The sequence below is a fragment of the Saccopteryx bilineata genome, chromosome 1 (assembly GCF_036850765.1).
Source record: "Saccopteryx bilineata isolate mSacBil1 chromosome 1, mSacBil1_pri_phased_curated, whole genome shotgun sequence".
Classification (NCBI taxonomy): Eukaryota; Metazoa; Chordata; class Mammalia; order Chiroptera; family Emballonuridae; genus Saccopteryx; species Saccopteryx bilineata.
The window spans coordinates 120,890,056-120,908,010 of NC_089490.1; the positions used below are offsets into that span (position 1 = coordinate 120,890,056).

At 34.8% G+C, this 17,955-nt stretch overlaps 1 protein-coding gene across 5 annotated transcripts in view; it reads right to left on the bottom strand.

Annotated features, from left to right (window-relative positions):
* SLCO1A2 (solute carrier organic anion transporter family member 1A2) overlaps nt 1-17,955 on the bottom strand; it is a 108,530-nt gene that overhangs the window by 8,494 nt on the left and 82,081 nt on the right. For all 5 annotated transcript variants that reach the window (XM_066264591.1, XM_066264592.1, XM_066264588.1 and 2 more), the window contains 7 exons: nt 17,642-17,863; nt 14,295-14,459; nt 12,867-13,062; nt 10,796-10,952; nt 9,637-9,809; nt 4,889-4,953; nt 4,227-4,344 (listed from right to left, as the gene is read on the bottom strand). In XM_066264591.1, coding sequence (XP_066120688.1) covers nt 4,227-4,344; nt 4,889-4,953; nt 9,637-9,809; nt 10,796-10,952; nt 12,867-13,062; nt 14,295-14,459; nt 17,642-17,863 — 1,096 coding nt within the window. The remainder of the gene's footprint in view (nt 1-4,226; nt 4,345-4,888; nt 4,954-9,636; nt 9,810-10,795; nt 10,953-12,866; nt 13,063-14,294; nt 14,460-17,641; nt 17,864-17,955) is intronic.

Consider the following 17,955-nt stretch of genomic DNA (forward strand, 5'->3'; position numbering starts at 1 on the left):
TTTATATTGTAACATTGTTGGAGCATATACTTGTAGTTTTGTTTTGTTTTGTTTTGTTTTGTTCTTTGTATCCAGTAGAGTAACCCCCTTGAGCATTTCCTGCAGTGGAGGTTTTCTGGTGATAAATTCCCTCAGCTTCTGTTTGTCTGGAAAACTTTTTATTTCTTTTCATACTTGACAAATAACTTTGAAGGATAAAGTATGCTTGACTGGTAATTCCTCTTTTAGTACTTTGAATGTATGGGTCCACTCTCTTCTGGCTTGTAGCATTTCTGCTTAGAAATCTGATGCTAACCTATTGTGCCTTTCTTTATATGTTATGTTCTTCTTTTCCCTAGCTACTCTGAGGAGTTTTTATTTATCATTGATTTTTGACAGTTTTATTACAATGTACCTTAAAGAAGGACTGTTTGGGTTGAAGTAACTGGGCATTCTGTTTGCTTTTGGATTCAAGGTTCTAACTCTTTCCATAGGCTTAGGAAGTTCTCATCAATTATTTGTTTGAATAGGTTCTCCATTCCCTTCTCCCTCTCTTCTTCTGATATACCCATTATTCTTATGTTGCTATTTCTTGTGGAATCAGACAATTCTCGTAGAGCTCTATCATTTTTTTAAATTATTGAGTCTTTTTCTCTTCTTCCCACTGTGTCATCTCTTATTGCCTGTCTTCTATGATACTGAGTCTCTCCTCTATCTGGCCTGTTCTATTATCCAAACTTGCTAGCTCATTTTTTAATTCATGTATTTTGAGTTTTTCATCTCTGTTTTTAAAGTTTTGATCTCCTTGTTGAAATACTCATTTAATTCATGTATTTTGAGTTTTTCATCTCTGTTTTTAAAGTTTTGATCTCCTTGTTGAAATACTCATTTGTTCATTAGTTTGTTTTCTGAGCTCATTAAATTGCTTATCAGTGTTTTCTTGCATCTCATTAAGTATTTTAGAACTTCAATTTTGAATTTTATATCATTTAACTCCAAGGTTTCTATGTAATTGAGATTACTTTCTGGAAAATTTTTATTTTCTTTCTGAACTGTGTCTCTTTCTTGGGTAGCCATGGAACTAGTTTTCATCTGCCTTGATGACATTTGATAATGATAGTGTTAAGAAATAAAACAAAAAACAACTACAAAAATACAAAAAATAAAGTAATAAAAATTAAAATAAATAAAAGATAAAAACCACAAGAAAACAAAGAACAAAAACCAAAAATAATAATAAAAAAACAAAAACACCCCTACACATAAAAATAAATAAAATGAAAAAATTTAAAAGAGTATGTCATTGCACTTCCAAGAGGTTTTTCTGGGGGTTTTTCTCAGTAAGTGGTGCTGGATTACAAATTTTAATTCTATGAAATTCCCAGGCTGACCTCTGCTGAGATGTTGCTGTTGCAGTGACTAACAGGGGCATGTTATGAGGGCCTAAAGCTTTAGCAATGATGATCCCAGGCCTCCAGGCACTCCTCCTCACATCTCAACAGACCAGGGGACCAGATACAGAGTACCTCTGTTCTTCAGGGGAGAGAGTGGACCTGTAGAACTAGCTGTGGAGTATGGTTCTGCCACTTTCCACACCTTGCGATGATAAGGAGACAGAATCTGAGAGGCTGGGAGGGCTGCACTTTGCATTTTTCTGTCACTGTGCCAAGTGCATTCTGCCAGCAGACCACAGGAACACTGGAAGTGACCCTGTGCTCTGCTGCAACTTTGGTTCAACACCTCTCCAACTGCCTCCCAATTTCTCTGCTCCTCCCAGCTAAAGAAGACCCAGTCACTTCAGGTTTCTCCTCTCTCTGGAGCCTCAATAGATGAAAATCCATCCAGTCCAGTCCTCTCTCCTCTCTGGAGACCCAACACAGGTGCCTCTTATCTTTAGCTCCCTGTTTTTATCCTTTCTACCTTTGAATTAATGCACAGATTTTTTTTCAGCCAAGCCTGAGAACCCAGCTGAGGTTCCTTCATTGTGTTATAACTGTTCAATTTGTTGAAATTTCAAGAGGCAAGATCAGAGTATCTCTCATGCCACCATTTCTCTGACATCTTTCTCCTGATCTGAAAAGTTATGTAACTTATTGAGCCATTTATCAGGTTATTCTTACTTTGTTGTCCTTTTTAAAATTTTTGGTTTATTAATATTCAGTATTTACATTATATTTTTTATTTTGTCTCTTGTAAACATATAGCTGGCATTTTGAAAAGTCCAATATAAAAGTCATTATCACTTAAAAAGCAAGTTCAATATATTGTGAAACCTAGTATATTTAGGCTTTTTTAAACTTATTTTATATTTTATGTTTTTATTTTCTTATTTCTCATTCTATTGAATTTTTCTTAATATTTTTCTTCCTTTCTATTAGGTGGGAATAAGTTTAAGTGATAATCCTTAGGTTTTTGGCAAATTTTAAAGTTAATCAATACTTCTGTTTTCAAGAACTATATGAGTCTTAAATTTTACCTAGATTTCAAGCTAACAGGTTAGTTTGTCATAGCTGCATAAATGCTAGCAGAACAGACAAGAGATTGTGGTAAAAAAACAAAGGACATTTTTGCTGACAGGATAGCAGTTAACACAAACTTCATGTTCAGTTTGGTTTTCCTTAATCCCCAAGTCCCAAAGGGGTGACACAGAAGGAGACTTGGGTGAATGTTGTACACACAGTGGGTTCAAGTCACAGCTAACAAATTTCAAGTTTAAGAAAGCCTAATCTTTTAATTGGGTTGCAAGAAAATCTGCCAACCTTAGCTCCAGAGGGAGAGTTCATCTTTATCATCTTGGACAACAAACTCTGCTCCAGAAGGAAATACTATCTATATCTTCCAGGTTCATGAACTGTTCAAATATCCTTGAATAGCTAGTCCAAAACAAAAGCTTCTGCAACAAGCTATGCAGAAATGCAAAGGAGCCATGGAGAACTCTCTATTAACAATATCGACCTCTTGTTTCTATGCTATATTAGTTTCTGGTAAAGTTTTTCTGGAGTACACATTATCATCCATCCTAATTAATCTGACTGACACAGGATGATTCCAAATATAATTATTTTGTTCAAAATAGCATTTAATTAAGGCTACTATCTACAGGAATCCAAACAGTGGGATGAGGACAACCTATACTAGTAATCCTTGGGGTTTCTCAGCTATGATACAAGTCATTGTATGTTCAGTATGTAGCTAGACCCACCTCTACATTACCCCTGGGGCACTTTAGGGAAAAGGGAAACTGAGGAAAACATGAATCACACACTGTCTGCTCTCTTCACAGTTTTTGACAGTGAAATCCTTGACAGACCTTTCACTGATCAAGATAAGACTTCAGACTGTTTTAAACAAAGCTGTTTTTTAGTAAATAAAAATCTTTTTATACTGCACCACTAAGAGTAGTTAATACAAATTTAAAACAAATTCAGGCATGTGAAATAAAGAAAAATGGAAGAGTTTTGTTCAAAAACATTTATATTATTGGATGCTTTGTTCAAAATCAGATCTATATTAACAAAAAATAAGCTTTTAATATACATAAAGAATATTGTGTTAGTGAAATTTAATGAGAGAATACAAGTATTATTTGGGAGATCAGAGGTAGATGATGAAAAGAAGTAAGGATTCAAGTTAATAAGATGCTAAAATGATATACCATAAAATGGAGATATTTTAGAGCAGCGATTTTCAACCAATGTGCCATAGCAGGCACACTGGTGTGCTGCAAGATTTTTTAATTTAAATCATACAATACTTGACTATTTAGTCAGGGCACTACCTCTTTCCCTTAAATTGTCAAACAAAAAAAGAAAATGACAATAGTGAATCCAATAGCCATTTATGAATGAAAATTCTGTGCTGCAGAATTTAGTAATTAGTTTATGTGAGCCTTGAGATGAAAAAGGTTGAAAATTGCTGCTCTAAAGAATAATATAATTTAGATAGGTAACTTATGTACAACTATTACCTTCAATAACATATTGACTGCTATGAGTTTAACAAACAACAATTTAAAAGGCTAGATTAAGGAAATTATCCATGCCTATATTTATCAAGGACTTTGAAAATATTGAGGAAATAAAGTTCTAGTCTATAAATAAAAAATGGAGATATGGTATCAATATCTATTCTAGAAACAAAGCAAAAAGTGACCTAGTCACTTGACAAAGAATATATTAGACATGATTAATGCCATTTTATGCAGTTTATGCTAAGGCAACAATTCTCAAAAACAATATTATCTTTACCTGAAGTTGGTGGAATCATATATCCTACATGCTCCTGACTCACCACATTTAAAAGTTGCCCAATGTAAACATGTGGAGTCCATTAAAGCTCCAAAATATATAGGTGCAGGAATTCCAGCTATAATTAAAAAGGAGAAAGAAAAATCCATCAACAAGGTAAGAATTAAGATACATTTATTTTGGAAGCATTTCAATTTTTTCTTAGTAAAACCAACAAAGTTTAACAAAATCTAAATTAATACTTTAAGTTTTATTTTTAGAAATTAGAAATTACTTTTACCCTTAAATTTTCTAGATTATAAAGGATAAATAGTCTTATGGACAAATGCAACATAAAACTTATTCATATAGTAAAACAATAACTAAGGACTATATTTTTTCCTGCAATTTTTTGGGCCAATTATGTGTATATTTTGTTTTAACAAAACATTTCTGTTTCATTTGATTTTCAAATCCAACAGATGAAAAGTAGATTTAAGATCAGATAGGACATTTTAAGTAAAAGAAAGACATTTTTCTTGTAATTCATTCTCATACTAACTACAGAGTGCTGTTTAAAGCAGAAGGGATATTCACTGTACCGTTAGTCTGAGAGAGTAATTTAATTTACTTAGTATTTAATACTGGTCTGATATAATACTGAAAAACACAACTATTTTTACCGAATACTCTTGTAGAAAATGTATGTAATCCCACACCAAGAGACTTCTCTTCAGGCTTAATACACCTAAAAAGTAAATGAATTCATGAATAAAATTTAAAAAAGACTTAAAACTACCATATACAATAAAATATTACTCAGCAATAAAAATGAATGAAATATTGCCATTAGCAACAACACAGATGGACCTAGAGGGTATTATGTTAAGTGAAATAAATCAGATAGAGAAAGATAAGTATTGTATGTTTTCAGTTATATGTGAAATACAAATGAATAAACAAATAAAAACAGAAACAGACCCATGGATATAGAGAATAAGCTGATCATTGTCAAAAGGGAGGTGGTTGGGAGTTTGGGTGAAATTCTTTAAAAGGTAAATTTCTTTTTTAAATAAAGCAATTTTTCGGAAAATAAATAAAAACTAGTATAATTTCTTTAAAAGATTGTGTGTGAGTAATACACGGAGCATTAGAAAATTTTCTTGCATGCTCAGATCTTGGTTATTCAAGGCCTGATTACCGACTTTGTAGTTTACACAGGAGCCTCACTTTTGGTCCTTCACATTTTACCCAACACTTTTTGCTCATTCATTTCTATCAGAAAGTTATCAAAGAAAATATTTCATATCAATCCATTTCTATCCTCTCATTGAAGTAGTAGTGTAACCAGGAATAAATATGCTATATTACTGAATTACTGATATTAATCTGACTAGTCTTAAAATAGAGCTAAATAAGAATGTACTAACAAAGGAAGCTTATGAAAGAATTCTTGTAAAGTGTTAAATCCAGTTTTGTTGCTCTTATAACCATGATTCAATATTACTAGTTTAGTGATCACAGTTGTGCATTCCATAACAAATCAAAACGTATATAATTAATCCTGTATTTCATCTCTGGCCAAGCTCTCATTACAGTTAAAAGGCCTGTTCCCCTCCACCTGACACACAGCAAGGACTGACATCTGAACAAGAAGAATAAGCTTAAGTGGAAGTTACGCACACCTTGGCCTCCCCCTCTTTCTCCTCACTCCTCCACACTAAGGATTGTAGTTCTGATTGTCACTCGAGGCCAAGAGGATAACTTGACTGGGAATATGTGGAAGCCTGTTACATAGAACAAAAACCAGAGTTTATAAGCTACTTGCTAGCTTTAGTTCCTATAACAACCAAGGGAAGGACTCCGACTTTCAGATATACCAGCTCCAGAAGATACACTTGACCTTCGATCTGTTATCTGAACACAACGGGCTGGCTTGCACTACCCCTCCTCACCAAAGAACACCAAAGAACTCTCAACCTCTTCCTTTTGATTCTTTTGTTCTATTGTTGTTCATTCCTCTTCCTTCTCCCTCTTTTTAAAAACTCCTGCCTGCACCAGAAAAGGATGATGAGTTTATGAGGACAAGAGTCCGCCATCTTCTCAGGTGGCCAGCACTTGAATAAAACTTTTTCCTTCTCATCAGCACCAATGCCGTGTAACTGGTTTTCATGACAACAGGCAGCCGGACCTCTGGGTCATTTTTTCTGGTTTCAGTAGTTCTTGATTCTAATGGTTCAACCTTTAGCCTAAAATAAGAACAGTGCAACCCTAGCTGTTTTTAAATTATTTGTAATAATAAAATACTGAAAAGCCAAGAATTTATATAACTAAAAATTTATATAAGTAAGTGTAAGGAGGAAAGAAAGCAAGAATAAGGATCTTCAAAGGAAAGTGATGAAAAAATACAAAGCAAACATATTTTAAGTAATTTTTTATAATTTTAAGAGTCACACTGATTTCTTTATTCACTCCAAAAATTCTCCCACCTTTTCACTGTTGACTGAAATGACTGTATGTAGAAATGAAGACTATGATTCCCCAATGACACTGTTGTGTCCCACTCACTTCAGCATTGGCATTGCTACCTGCTCAAGGAATTCACTTTGAGAGTTCCTCTGTATTCCATTTCCTTCCCTGATTAAATCAAAGCTAAGAAAATAAAAGCAGCTTTCTTAAAAAAAAAAAGCAATATATTTTTAGCAAATATATAGTCTTACTGGTATTTTCTTGGTAAAATATTTTACTGGATTCTAATAACTCTACGGATTCATAGGTTGAGACACAGTTGATCTGGACATTAAATGTCTAAACATAGGTTCCTTAGACAACATCTGTGATTTTACTCTGTAGAATGTAAGAAAATTCAGGATACCTAGCAAGATCCTCTTGGTCCCATGGTTTTCATTTTATACAGAAAAATAGGGCATTTAAATTATACTGAATAAATTTTCTTTCTTTTCTATCTCTCATATCCCACTTTATGATCTCACAGAAGCGTGACATTTTGATAGTTAAAAAATTGTAGCCCTGGCCAATTGGCTCAACAGTAGTGTGTTGGCCCAGCATGTGGATGTCCTGGGTTTGATTCCTGGTCAAAGCACATAAGAGAAGTGCCCATCTGCTTCTCTACCTCTCCTCTTTCTCTCTATCTCTCTGTCTCTGTCTCCCTTTCTCTCCTCATCCCAAAGCCATGGCTCAATTGAGCAAGTTGGCCCCAGTCGCTGAGGTTGGCTCCATGGCCTTGCCTAAGGAGTTAAAATAGCTTGGTTGCCAAGCAACAGAGCAGCAGCCCCAGATGGGCAGAGCATCACCCTATAGGGGGCTTGCCAAGTGGATCCCAGTTGGGGCACATGCAGAAGTCTGTCTATCTGCTTCCCGCTTCTAAGTAAAAAAAAAAATTGTATAGAGTTTAAGCTGTTCTACAAATATTTAAAGTCAAGTAATATTTATAATAACAATTTCTAGAATTCAGGAATCACAAAGAAAAATTAAAATTAAAATTATGGTTAAATGCTGACAGAAATTCAAAGAGTTCTTTAAAACTGGCAGAATAGCAAAGATGTTGCATCCCTCAATCATCATGATATGAAATCCATGGGGACTCCACAAAGTTAAAGAAAAGAATAAGTATCTCCAAACAAATCCAAGTGTTAAACTCTACATTATAATCTTGACAAGAGATGGAGCAATAAAGTAAAGACATGAAGAGAATTGAGAACATGATAAGTATTTGTCTTATTAAGGAGTAGATATTAATACTGAGAAATTTTAGAGTGGATAAGCAAAATGAAAACATAGTTAATAATTTCAATAGTCAGGTTAACCATTTTTGAGTTATCACTTTCAAAACAGAAGAAGAAAATTGAATATATATATAATGAAAAGCAACAAAAAAGAAGCAAAGAAAAAGTCAAATAAATAAATATGTGAAATAAAATGACAAAAATAGCCCTTTCATAATAATTACAAAAAATGTAAGTAGATTACACTCACCAATCTCAGATTATAAAATCAGATCTAGCAAATTGTCTATAAAGTGAAACGAGAGATTGAAGATTAAAATTAAAGGGAAAGAAAATTATATAACAGGAAAGAAAAAGAAACCTAGAACTGCAGTTTTAATAAGAAACAAAATAGAATTCCTTAAAAGAAATGATGAAAATATAAAAAAGAAACTTGTGCTGGCAATAATAGAAGTATAATGATCAAAGACACATTTGCATCCTACAATACAGCCTCCATCTAAATATATGTTTTAAAATGACATAATTATAAACAAATACATTAGAAATTTTTAGAGATTTTTACTCACAGCTTTGAAAAACTAACGAATTAAACAGACAAAAATAATTATAGGTTTATAAAATTTAGATAACACAATGATTTATTTCAATACAAGACATATGGAAACCGTATACTAAAATGCAGTGTACAGATAAAACACTAAATAATTGAGCATGTACTAGGCCCCAAAGAAAGCCTCAATATTTCCCCTCAAAACCCCACATCTTTCAAATTGAACATAAAAAAGAAATAACAATAATAAAAAGATACTTATAAAAAATGCCTATGTATATATGTTATATAATACACTAATAAATTAATTTTGATACTTTTGTGAGTGCTTATGGTGAGAGGCAAGAGGGAATGGAATGAAAACTAAAAGTAAAGGAAAATAAAACAAGAGGGAAGCCTTACTCCAATCTATGATGGTGATGTGCTATGGAACTGAGAATTGTGATTAACTGAACTCTGCTTCTGAGTTCCCATAAAAGATAAAGGAAAGAGAAAGAAATGCAAACTTTGTTTACTAGGCATGTTTAGAATTGTTTGCTAGGCATGAAGAATGCTATAATTGGAAGAACACATGTACAATATACCAAAGTTTGAATCCTACTTCTATAATTTTCTAGTTTTAGTAACTCCATTTGTGTCTCTCAAAAGACTGGTTAGAGAGTTGAGCATTTATTATTATGCCCAATTAAAGAAAAATGGAGCTCAGAAAGGTCAAGTGACCTACCTGTCTAAGGCCTTATAGATAGTAATTGGTTAAACGGGCTTCTATCAGCTTTACACTCCACTGTCTTATAGACTGAATCTTAGGATATGACTACTAAGCAACCATTTCATATGGTTTTCCTTAAAATATAAATGTGTCTCTTTTTTATGTGTTAAATGATGAGAATTTCACTAAATTAATTCTAAGAAATAAGGAAGAACAGACACAAAGGAGAAAGTCAACAGATGAACATTTATAATGCTACCTTTAAAATTTCATATCATTCAATAATGCTTAATGCAAAACTCTTAATAAGTGATAAATAGAGAACAGAATTCTTAGGAACCATAGGCTCCAACTGACTTTCTTTAAAAATTACCTACAGAAATGATCAGAAAATAATCTAATTAAAGAAAATTATTAGTGTACCTCAGGAGAACCATATATCCAGGTATGGCTGATAAAGAATAAATGAAACTGCTGATCGATGACAAGATTAAAAAGTACTGGAGCATCATGGAACAGTCATCTCCTTTGCTACACAGCCCAAGAACTGCAGATGAATTTCCTAAGGTTTGAATGCAGCTACAGTTTTTAAACACCTGTCAAAAAAATGATGTACCATCTTATTTAAGGAAGAAAAATCTTAAACATAAATCTCAAATATTTTCTCTCTCACCAATTGAATCAAGATGGAGACTGTTTATTCCCTTTCTTCTCATCTCCTTTATGATGTCTCTCAAGATTGTAACAAAAATATGAAACATAGAAGGGTGATTTCAAAAAAATGGTACTTCTCTCTAAATATATGGAGTAAATTTGCAATAGCTCAGCTATCCTAAAGTCATACTTTTAAAAAATACATAGTTTTGCCACAATACTAAGTATGACAAACAAAATTTGTTTCAGAATGTTCAGTTGAAATACTTAAAGCTCTGTTTCAAAAAATACAGTTTATTGCAAAGGCAGAGTCAAGTTAATTTTTTTTAAATTCTTATATATTTCCAAGTATAATAAAAATCAAAGTTTATACTTTATTTTGATCATCAGTCTACAGTTTTTGACAAGAAAACATGTCCAGTTCCATCTTACAAAACTGTCAGAATGCAAAAAGCATAGAGAACATATACACACACACACATATATATATACACACACACACACACACACACACACACACACACACACACACTGTACACAGGGAAGAGAACAGCAAAACAATCAGCTGGATAATTAAGATCGAAACTACTGACTTTAGCTTAATGATAAAAATATTTTAAGTCCAGAGTAGAGAGTATTTTTAAAACAAATGATCTGAGTAGTAATGTCAACTGCTATAAAATTAAAGATCAGTGTTCAGACACTATATAGGTTTAAAATAAGATCTAAGAAATAGATGGTAAATCAAGTGAGCATCCAAAAAAATGTTTATTTTTTCCACAACAAAAATAATTAATTTGATTTTGAAGAAAGTCTTAATTGTACTTTCATCAAATTTGAACCTAGTTAGTTCATAGTTGGAAAGCGCCAATGCAGTTCATAAGACAAAATTACTGTTATTTAAAAAAAGGCCAATAGGTTGTGTTACCATGTTTAGTCCTATTCCAACGAATGTCTCACAACCAGCAAGACAAGCTGACATATATGACAAGCCATTGCTTCCACACACAGGGTCCCATATTTTAGTTGGACAGTTACAATCCATGTTACAGTCAGCAAGGATGGCATGTAAATCTTGTTGTATTCTGAAATGATTTAAAATAATACCCTGAATGTTGAAAGACTGTTAAAGAATTTTCTTTCTTTTTTTCATCTCAGTGTGCAGTTAAATTTCTCTCCTCCCTAAAATAGAAACAGAAGTCTTCCACTCTGAATGTGTGGCCTAGGTACTACAGATATGGCATAAAATATTCCTGCTTCAGTGACAACATAGCCACTTTTCAATTATTTATTTCAGATAAACAAACAGCCAATCAACCAGCATTAATTGAATGCATAGAATATGAGAGGTATTTTTGTAGGTATTATTAGGACTCAAAAATAAAGTTGACTTAATCTCTGTGGTTGATTCATGTGGTGGAAAGTAACAGGAGAGATCATATCTTATAAAAAGCAAGCTCAAGGACTCACTTTAAGATAAAAATCTATAAGTTCAACATATAATTTAGGCAATACATTTAGCTCCAGAAACATAACCACATGTATAAACAAACATATTTTTCTAGTATAAAGGTATTTCAGGGCTCTGGCATGCCAGCCTGGCATGTGGATGTCCCGGGTTTGATTCCCGGTCAGGGCACACAGGAGAAGCAACCATCTGCTTCTCCACCCCTCCCCCTTCTCTCTCTCTCTCTCTTTCTCTCTCTCTCTCTCTCTTTCTCTCTCTCTCTCTCTCTCTCTCTCTCTCTCTCTCTCTCTCTCTCTCTCTCCCTCCTTTTCCTGCAGCCATGACTCCATTGGTTCTAGTTGGCCTGGGACACTAAGGATGGCTCCATGGTCTGATCTTAGTTGCTAAAATAGCTTGGTTGCCAAACAATTGAATAAAGGCCCCAGATGGGCAGATCATTGCCCCATAGTGGGCTTGCCAGGTGGATCCCAGTCAACTTGTGTGGCAGTCTGTCTCTCTGCCTCCCTGTCTGTCACTTAACAGTAATAAAAAAAAAGTTTCAGGAACTGAAATCAGGAACAACCAATATTGCCATCTTAGTGACCCCTCATCCAGGAAGCCTGGCCAGGGAACTTGGGCAGCCATCAAGCGCATCCTCCAGCCCCACTAAGGCAGGGAGCTACACTAGTAGCCCTGCTCGACTGTTAAGTACAGCCTCTGGATCCACATAACCAAGTAACCCTGGGCAGCCTCAGAGGTTAGCCTACAATACTTCCAGACTGTGGAGCCAAGCCTGCAGCACTGCCCAGAAACAGAGGTCAGCCTGTAACCTTTACCAATCACTGAACCCAATCTGCAGACTTGCTCAGTCAGGAAATCTAGCCAGTGACCCCACCTAATCATATCCTACAGCCTCACTCAATGATAGAATGTGACAGTGACCTTTCTCAACCAGGGAGCGCAGTCTCTGGCATACCCAGTCTTCTTATAGACTGATATAATCCTCAAAATACAAATCTAAAACTATTAAATAATGAGACATAACTATATAAATAAAATATATGATTTTACATATGGATTAATGTATCATGTATTAGGAATCATTTACGCTAAATTTAAGCCTATTGCGAAAACAAATAAAGGCAATTGAGACTGTATAGTCAACTTTTTACTCATTTATGGGAGTATAAAATATATTGATAAATATCCTAAAGCAACCAAAAACTATAGGTAGTTTCTTTTGATATCCACTTTAATATCTGTTAGGATACCACAAAGACACACACACACAGAGACACACACACACGCATGCACACACACACACGCGCACGCACGCACACACATGCACAATTATAAACTCACCAACTCTGTGATATGCTCCCAACCTTTTTAAGAAATCTAGAGCCTGAATGTATTAGGTTATAATTCATAGGCAAAGGAAAGATGAAAGATCAGAAATTACTCTAGTTAATAAATGATGTGGTCTTGGTTAATCATGAAAATATGTCATTATCTATTCAAAGTGTGTAACATTCTTTAGTAAAAATCATACCCTTTATAAGATGTGGTTATTCCAGCAACTGAAGTATTATCACAGATCATAAGAAAACACAAAAAGTAGAGAAAAAAGTCAGCTAAAGATAACCAAAATGCTATGTGGGCAGCTTGTTTGACAGTAATCTTGAACTTTTTCATAATTAAACCGCCAAATATATATCCAATGCATATTGGAGGTAAGTTATAAATACCTATAAATGCAAGAACAATGTTATTTACAATGTGACTTAGCAAAGGAACAAATATATTACTTTTATCTAGCATGTCTTACATAACAAGAAACCATTTAGGTGCAATTCACAGTAAAGATGGCTGATTGAATTTTATCCTTACTTAGTTACATATTATATACAGGGAGATTTTTAAATCCTCCTCTATGTCAAAGTATATTTTGAAGACTGTTATTATCATTCATTTAATTAATTGTAGTATGCTGTAATATATTTTAGGATCCATGTAGGAGTGACAAGTTGAAGTTTACCAGTAATTTATTGCTTTTCATTTTGGAGAGTGATATATATATATAATTTATATAATTTTGCTGTTGTTTATTCCCACTTCAGCTAAGATTCTGACTCAATTTAAGGTACTATTAAAAAATTACTGCCGAGCCTGTGATTGTCAAGTGTATTTACATTTCATATCTTGCTGCTACTGCTGTTACTGACCAGCACTCTCCCTACCTTACTCTTCCCTCAAGAAAAGGAAAATAGAAGAAAAGGGAGGAGACAGCCTTAGATCTCACTCTTACACACTAGGGTCTGCACAAGGAGTCACATCCTTGGGAGAGGTTGTTAAAAATCCATTTGAGGGTCCCATACCAGACTCTGTTTTAGTATGTCTGAGTTGGGAACCAGGTATCTGAACATGTAACAAACAATCTAGGTGATATGGATGCAGATAATCTAGAAAATTCACTTTCAAAACTGTAAAAATCCCTACAAAATATTAAAGGGGGTGGGGGTGGAGAGGAGGGCTAGTGTGGTCACAAGAAAATCAGACTGTATGAGCTGTAGAGACACTTCAAACCACCAGAGGGACCATGAAATTCATGACTGGGAGACGAGAGTAATATCTGAGAGTAAAACATTGACTCCTAATGAATTAACTATGTCTTCTTTTTTTCTATTAATGGATTGCCTGTCTGAAAATTGTACCTATTGTATCTAACTAGTGCTTTCCTCAAGATTTTCACAAATATTTTGAATCTGCGTTCTGACTGGAGAGAGAGCAGAAGAGAGAACTTCTCTTCTCACCTACGTACGCTTTGTTTATTTCATTGGCGAACAGAAGGGGAAAATGTACCAGGGACAGAAATACCTAATAGACTTTAATTTAGGCATTTTCTAGACAAATCATCACTCTGTTTACTGTTTCATGGGTGAAAAATATGGGCTACTAATGCAAAGAAGAACAAACATACCAATTAGAAAGACTGCGTCCGAAGTTGATTTTCCATATTGCTGTTCCAGATATTTAGGCATGAAGAACATCATATTAACAAATGCATTAAACTGTATTACGCTTATTAGTATAAAAATCATGTAAATTGGGTTGCAAAAAAGACTCTTCATGAATGGTAAAAAATCTGAAATGAGAGAAAGACAATGCCAAACTTAACTCGATTTTGCATCTTGTGATTCACTTTTTCTGAAACATCAACTTTCCCTCCAAATTATGTTTTCATGTTTTATAATGCACACATGGCTAATTCTTTCACCCCTTAAAAATTCAAGTTATACCATTGTTTCTGCAGCTTCTGCAAATCAGTGATACAGTAGACGAGTAGGTATCATTACACAACTGTTTTGCCCTCAAGTTACTACTGTGTCTTAAGGAAAAACTATAATGTAGCAAAAATATTGTCTGTGCTCATATTATTTCCTTTTATCCTTCTCTTTTTCCTTCTATTAATATCTCTCTTCTCTAGAGGTCTAGAATGAATGATGCTGTTCTGTTCCCTAAAGTCTGCAAGAAAATAAATTTGATAAAAAGTTCACCCTCTAATATTCATATCACTCCTAAACATTTAAAATAAATATATATTTGGAAATTCATGGGATATAAATTTTCTCAAGTATCAGGTATTTTTCTGCTTCTTCAGAACATCAGTTTCGGTGGTTTTGCCAATAGTTCACAATAAAATGTGTTTAAAATTACATGGGTATCATTTAAAATACCAACTTTCAGGGCCTGTTCCCTGAGATCCTGATTCATTAGATACATACTAAGGACCATGTAAATAATTTTTAAAAAACAAACTTTTCCTTGTATGTGTGCACTGACAAGACTCAGGTCAGCTCCAGCAAATTTTCTGGGTCACACTGTTGATATTTAGGGTCAAAGGCTCACTTACAGTTTCCTTTCACTTTCTCTGTCTTTATGTTCTCTTTCTCGATTACCTTACTTATTCTGTATTATCCCAGTTTGATTTTTAAAATGCCTAAAATCCATTCTGGAACAAAATATTGATTAAAAAAGCAAATTGGGCCCTGGTTGGTTGGCTCAATGGTAGAGCGTCAGCCTGGCGTGCAGGAGTCCCAGGTTGATTCCCGGCCAGGGCACACAGGAGAAGCGCCCATCTGCTTCTCCACCCCTCCCCCTCTCCTTCCTCTCTGTCTCTCTCTTCCCCTCCCACAGCCAAGGCTCCACTGGAGCAAAGTTGGCCCGGGTGCTGAGGATGGCTCTGTGGCCTCTGCCTCAGGCACTAGAATGGTTCTGGTTGCAACAGAGTGACGCCCCAGATGGGCAGAGCATCGCCCCCTGGTGGGCGTGCTGGGTGGATCCCGGTCGGGCGCATGCAGGAGTCTGACTGCCTCCCCATTTCCAACTTCAGAAAGAAAAAAAAAAGCAAATTGAAAGATAAGAAAGCATAGCTCCATGATAAGAAATGAATTCTAGTGGTAGAATCCATATTATGAAAAAATACATATAACATCAGTGAGAGTTGAGTTCAGAGCTCTTTGAAATTTTTAAGTTACCCATTTCCTTGACATCCCTGTCTTCATAGACAAGTCTCAGTAGTTCAAATTCTTTTCTATATGTCTTATACTAAGCTAAGCTCTTTCTTAGTTTTGAGAATGATCTTACAGACCACAAACAATATTCTATGTTAATATCCTCTTTCAGTCCATATCACCCCTTTGAGAAGAGTTGTAATATAATTGTGATGACTGAGAATTTGGTTCCTAATGATCTGGCAAGTATTAAATTATATTCAATAGTGCTTTAACTGAATTTGTAATTGTTAATATATATTCTATGCAAATTGGTATTATAATTTATGGGTGATGTTAGAAGTAACAATAACAGTAGTAATACTAAAACTAGTAGCAGTATATTAGTAATATGTTGAATAATAATAGTAATATTACTGAACTCCTTCTCCCCTCACACAACTCTAAAATTACTATTACTATCTTTCTTTTACAAAATAGAAAACTTAACATTTCCCTGCCTTCTAAGTGAACATTCTTTAAGAATGCCAAGGCCGGCCCTGGCCGGTTGGCTCAGCGGTAGAGCGTCGGCCTAGCGTGCGGAGGACCTGGGTTCGATTCCCGGCCAGGGCACATAGGAGAAGCGCCCATTTGCTTCTCCACCCCTCCGCCGCGCATTCCTCTCTGTCTCTCTCTTCCCCTCCCGCAGCCAAGGCTCCATTGGAGCAAAAAGATGGCCCGGGCGCTGGGGATGGCTCTGTGGCCTCTGCCCCAGGCACTAGAGTGGCTCTGGTCGCAATATGGCGACACCCAGGAGGGTCGCAACATGGCGACGCCCAGGATGGGCAGAGCATCGCCCCCTGGTGGGCAGAGCGTCGCCCCCTGGTGGGCGTGCCGGGTGGATCCCGGTCGGGCGCATGCGGGAGTCTGTCTGACTGTCTCTCCCTGTTTCCAGCTTCAGAAAAATGAAAAAAAAAAAAAAAAAAAAAAAAGAATGCCAAGGCCCAGGCCATTCTAAATGCTCATATTAATTAAATCAGTCATCTTCGGAATAACACAGATTTTCCAAGCATCAGTAATTTTTTTAAAATTTCTCAAGTGATTCCAATATGTGTGAAAATTTAAAAATCAGCATTTAAATGATACTTAGAGACTCTTAAACTTAGTTTCTACAGAGACACCTTCTGTAAATTATACTTTGAGCTTTTATTAACAATCTATACCCACCCCACCCTCACTCTGCAAAAAGAAACACAACTGTTACATGAAAAATGCTCCTGATTTTCTGAGAAACAACTATGTGTTCCATATTATCTATATCATGCATCATATTAAACTTATTTTCCTTTTTTTTACAATTTGTTAATTGGAGAAGATTTTCTCTTTAAGAACTATTATTATTCTACCTCTAGCCTTACCTTCCAGGAAGCTCATATCTAAACTAACATTTTTGGTTTCAGAACTATACACTTATTTGGATTACTGTATATTTTTCCTCTTTTTGTTCTTAGTTTGAATTTATCTTTTAAAAAAGAAAATTAGACCTTTAAGGTAAATGGGAATAAGTTAATAAATGAATAAATTTATTTATTGACTGCCTAGACTGATACAGAATTTTATATAAATACTGCTCTGAGATCATTCAGTTTCCAAATTATTGTTTATTTCCAAGTGATAGCACATGAAGAATCAAACTGGTTACACATTGACTGCTGACTGTTAGTAACAAATGGTCATAATGCACCCTAACATGCCATAGTGCTAGAGTAAAATACAGACACATTATATAAAATAAAAAGTAAATTATATAGTATTTAAATGTTTTTATATTTGCCTTTAGTAATTCCATCATTTTCCTTCTTGACCTTTTCTTTTTGTTTCTCTTCTTTGTCATTTTTAATGATGTCAGCATTATCCTCTAGTCCTTCCTTTGCGAGTGTTTTGGGCAAAAAGAAAAAAGGAATGGCAGTGAGCACATTCACTCCTGCACAAATCAACAGGCCAAACCACCATGCACCAACCCAACGAGTATCAGTGGGAGTTATGGTCAGATCATCTGTAAAAAATATACACATTTTTGGTTAGCTTTAGTCATCATTTCCTGTATGAACTACAGAAAAAAAAAATTAAGTTGCTATTCACAGGTTT